The sequence below is a fragment of the Primulina huaijiensis genome, chromosome 3, assembly GCF_012295235.1.
Source record: "Primulina huaijiensis isolate GDHJ02 chromosome 3, ASM1229523v2, whole genome shotgun sequence".
In the NCBI taxonomy this organism is placed as follows: Eukaryota; Viridiplantae; Streptophyta; class Magnoliopsida; order Lamiales; family Gesneriaceae; genus Primulina; species Primulina huaijiensis.
In genome coordinates this window covers 25,486,045-25,487,127 of record NC_133308.1, presented here as the reverse complement: position 1 = coordinate 25,487,127, position 1,083 = coordinate 25,486,045, and the positions used below count along the sequence as shown (strand labels likewise).

Genomic DNA, 1,083 nt, shown 5'->3' with positions numbered 1-1,083 from the left:
ATTTCGATAAAGATTTCAAGAATTAACATTGCTACGTGGATTGGCAATCATAAAGATTTCAAGAATGTCTCTGTTTTAGATTTAATGAGAAATTAGGATTATGTGTATCACTAAGTTAGTTCTACTATTGTGTGCTACATTATGACAGTGAACTTCTAGTCCACTGATGTACTCTTCTCAAATTTATTATTAATAAATATCGTTTCCTATAAAAAAAAAATTTCGATAATATCCAGATTCCCAATATATTCACGAGACCATTGTCGTGCTACATGAGCAGATAGCTATTATGTATTTAATTTGGGCCTCGAAGAAGAACAATACTTGAGAGTTAGCTAGTCGGTTGCAATTTTGATATTCTTATAAAGCACAAGTGTGATGGGAGGGGGAGCAGCACGGAAGAGAGAATTGATTCGAAAAATCATTCGGAAGGAAAAACCGGATATCGTTGTAATTTTAGAAACAAAGAAACAACTGATAGATAGAAGATTTGTGGCAAGCATGTGGAAATCTAGATTCGTGGACTGGGTCTGTTTACCGTCAAATGGGAGATCTGGAGGTATTTTGGTGTTGTGGGATCCTAGAGTAGTGGGAGTCACCGACAATTTGATAGGGGAGTTCTCGGTGTCAATTGAGATAGAGGGGAGTGATCAGATCAGATGGTGGTTCTCAGCAATATATGGACCTGTTCACTCAAGACAGAGAGAGTTATTTTGGGAGGAGATTGCGGGGTTGCATTCTATTTGCGGAGACAAATGGTGTTTGGGAGGTGACTTTAACGTGGTGAGGAATACGGGAGAAAAGCTGAACAGTCTTTCCAATACTACGAGTATGTCCTGTTTTGATAAGTTGATAGGAGAGTTGCGTTTACACGATCCACCTTTGTTAAACGCAAAGTTCACATGGTCGAATTTTAGAGCTCAAACATTTACTTATTGCGGATGTGATTAGGGATTGGAATTATGTTTGTTGTTGATTTAAGATCTCTATTTTTATTGCAATTTTTTAATTTAATTTCTTAGGATTACTATCCTTTGTAATCCACACTATTATTATAATGAAAAGTAGTTTCGTATAAAAAAA

The 1,083-nt window shown here is 36.2% G+C and overlaps 1 protein-coding gene across 1 annotated transcript; it reads left to right on the top strand.

Annotated features, from left to right (window-relative positions):
* Positions 1-378: 378 nt before the first annotated feature.
* LOC140972616 (uncharacterized) lies at positions 379-951 on the top strand. The gene has a single exon (XM_073435009.1). The coding sequence runs from the start codon at positions 379-381 to the stop codon at positions 949-951; it is 573 nt and encodes a 190-aa protein (XP_073291110.1).
* Positions 952-1,083: the final 132 nt, after the last annotated feature.

Excerpts from the sequence above, each read along its gene's own strand:
- LOC140972616 (XM_073435009.1), top strand. The coding sequence starts at position 379 with ATGGGAGGGGGAGCAGCACGGAAGAGAGAATTGATTCGAAAAATCATT.